We start from the raw sequence: 3,479 nt of genomic DNA on the forward strand, positions 1-3,479 counted from the left end.
TAATCCAGTTCTTCACTGTCCAAGCCTCTTTTCAACCGTACGGTACAACTCGAGCTCTTTTTAACCTTACAACAACTAAAGTTTTAATCAATTCGATCAATAGTCACAAATAATCTAATGTTTCAAATCAGACACACTCTTCAGTGCATGGTCAATGTATGAACTCCTCAATTTATATTTTAGGGCTGGCTTAAGACGACAGAGGCTCGCCAAATTAGACGTGATCTGGCAAAAGAATGTATCCAGGCACAAACTGCGAAGTGCGAATTATTCTGGTTATATATACTTGACAAAAAATGTAAGAGTTGAATGACACCAGAAAATAGGGGCTGCACGTTGTGCCAAATGCGCACAGTCTCATTACATGTAGTGAGGTCATCGATTGACGTGTGATAATCTAAGGCCTAGAAGTGGAGGAACACCCATTTCTTACATGCTAATCCCAACACGCGTGATTTAAACACACGTTACTCACGTGCAGGCCTACGAGTGAGTACTACGATATATTTGACACGAGTGCGCTGCTCATATGTCAATAAGCTTGCGTTCAGTATGAAGTGCATAAGGCTGCTGCGTTTTGATAGCATGCATACGTACGTTTTACTTTTTAGCCCGCGAACGTTACCCTCTCAAAAACGCGCTTGCACTCATGTACGTCCGTACTTTGTCGTGTATGTCATAACGATCATTTTTCGTGTACGTGGCACAATTTTGCTGCGCATACGTCAACAAGCACTCATTTCATGGCTTCAACACCAACGTTCCAGAAACATTGATACTTCAAAAACACACGTGGAACGTTTCCTCGCTAGTATGTTCAAATAAACAGTGGCTCATGGAGTGCCCTCGTAATAATAACCAAGTTAAGAATTTTGGTGTAGTCTGGACTTAGGTTTAGTTCCTAAGTTCCCTTCAGTTTGAGTTTAAACAGAAAACTGTGCAACGAATCGGATAAGAGTCATCGATAGTGAGATGGAGAAGTAATAAGTGATGTATGAACTAATCTGACTTCGGACGCGGTCACAAGACAAACTAAAAAAAAGTTCTCACCTCCTTTTGGGAAATTTCCCTTGGCAGCACGACAGGGACGGCAATGTGTGCTCCAAAATCCTGGTCAATGATGGATTTTACTTCGTAATTAGACCCGAAGGAAAGCGTGTATTCCTGGAACTGTGAAAACGAAAACGCGCCCATGGTTATTTGTTGCCATAGAATATTACATTTACTTTGGACATTTTAGTTTTAGATAGAGACATTTACACGATACACATTTACATGAATTTACATCGAATACATAGAATTTGCCTCCCTAATCGCTTCCCTACAATGTAGGTCCACTAACCTTCTGCATCTGACTTGATGAACCAGTGATCACACTCGTACGTTTTTCCACCCCGTTTATGTAGACTTTATTGTCACCATAGACTGATATGCACAAGTGCACCCACTCGCGTATGGGCATCTTGAAGTCCAGCACCATGGAGATCAATGAGTACCCTTCACTGAAGTACAAATCTTGAGAACCGACTGTGAAAAAAATGTTTAATGAAAAAATAAGTTTACCTAAAGTTGTATGTTACTTCGCGTGTGGTGTGTTCGTCAAGCGAAAATATGTGAAGAAAATTTCGAGTTCTGACATGTTAATTTGAGGCATTTATAATGAAATAAAAAAGACTCGTTACGTAACTGTGGGTCATAATTACATACTATTTCCTGGGGAAGTTCTAAAGTGAAAGTGAAAGACAGGGATAGATAATAAGACATATATTAATGAATTTATTCATCAATTTAATATTATATGTGATGCAGCATAAATTGAAATCGGATTATTTTCAACGAATAACTGGATGATCAGACAGAGATTAGCGTTTTTGTAAGGGAGAATGACTTGAGAGCAGATAAAAATTTAAGCAAGTTGTTTTGTTTACGGGCATAGAAGTCATAGTTGACTTTTATGAAGAAACTTACACAAGACGAGACTCAGAGGGTAGAGAAAGAGGAAGTTGCAGGACTCGTCTCCCAGGAAGAGCATCTTGAAGTGAAGGCAGTAGGAGACGGTGGTCAGGTTGGTAGGCAGCGAGAACCTGGTACCCAAATACGGCGTGTCGAGCAGGTAGTTGATCTTCTGGTGTTCGCTCATGGAGAACGCCGGTGTTCCTGGCAAAAACGCTCCATAGAAAACGCCGAACAAGTGATGTATGAACAAGTGATGTATTTCTCATCTCATCACTAGTGACTAAATGTTATCATATCTGTTCTATTACGTGGATGGCCTATGCTGATTTATGAGACGCTCGTCCTTATAGCAAAAATATCAATTTTTATTTTCATTGTGATCAATACTTTTTACTTTTTATTCCTCCGTAAATTTTAAAATGAACATGTTAATTTGGAAAGAATAAGCATTGAAATATTGAAAGTTACTGAGAAAAAATTCTTTAGATTTTTCGTACCGTGAACAAGATTCTGGCGCATCATGCAAGTCAGTACAACTCCTTGCAGGAGCCACAGGGCCCGTAGCTGTGCCATTGTAGCGCTGCCAACGCCGGCAAACCACCTGATGAAAAAGTCCTTGGAAGATGATAGTTGTTTGTGGACGAACTTACCACAATATACAGTACATTATTATACCATATCCATAGTGCACTATCTGGCTACCAATGCATGCAGCACCTACACCGCGTGATGAATGGCCAGAATGGGTAACGATTAAAATGTATTAAATACTCGTCTGAATAGAAGCGCAGAATACGCTTACATGAAAAAAGTACAGAAGATTTACTGAGTACTAGACAAGAACTATATAAACTCTAGAAATCTATTATTATTTCGTAATATTGCAAGCAGAAGCATAAAAAAACACTGCCCGCCCTATGAACTTGAGTTTCTACGCCACAGCTTCTGCTCTGTCACTTACTCTGCAGGTGCATGCGAGTGCCCCTTGCTGGTTGTGGCTACTTATCAAAACGCTGCATACAAAGTTTGCCCGTATTCGATGTTAATAGCAGCCTTTAGCTAACGAGTCAGTTACAGCAAAAATAGTAATTGCAAAATTTACTTTAGAGTTCTTTTTACTTCAAAAGAGGTTCCTCCCATTCTACGTATTCAACCAAGCCTGCTGTAACAAATTAAAAATAAAACAAATTTAAAAATTAAAAGATCGTCTATTGTGGAGACTCAACTTTGAAAGAATGATGCTATGAAGTGATATTTAATCTAATATGATAACGATACCTATTCACTAAGTATAAGAGGGTACGCTGATACTAGAACATCAATGCTCCGCAAGATAAACGTGACGTTTTCACCTGCTTTAAGAGGCGCTGGGATGCAGAGGGGGATGAGCGGAGCAGGCTTCTGACCAACAGCAGCCGAAGACTGGGCATTTATAAACTCTAGACCATGTACATACATTGACAGATTCTTCAACCAAGGTGAAGATTTACTCGTTAATGATGCACAATAATTTTGTGTTATCG

At 39.5% G+C, this 3,479-nt stretch overlaps 1 protein-coding gene across 1 annotated transcript; it reads right to left on the reverse strand.

The window, feature by feature from the left end:
- Nucleotides 1-1,050: 1,050 nt before the first annotated feature.
- Nucleotides 1,051-3,338, reverse strand: LOC108670369 (the record flags this gene model as incomplete). The annotated part of the gene is made up of 5 exons (XM_018157838.1): nt 3,309-3,338; nt 2,454-2,557; nt 1,969-2,157; nt 1,343-1,527; nt 1,051-1,170 (listed from the first exon to the last, which is right to left on the reverse strand). Coding segments are annotated over exons 2-5 (570 nt in total), but the record flags the coding sequence as incomplete, so codon positions are not given.
- Between the last annotated feature and the right edge of the window lie 141 nt (nt 3,339-3,479).

The sequence above is a fragment of the Hyalella azteca genome, unplaced genomic scaffold (assembly GCF_000764305.2).
Source record: "Hyalella azteca isolate HAZT.00-mixed unplaced genomic scaffold, Hazt_2.0.2 contig2585, whole genome shotgun sequence".
NCBI lineage: Eukaryota > Metazoa > Arthropoda > Malacostraca > Amphipoda > Hyalellidae > Hyalella > Hyalella azteca.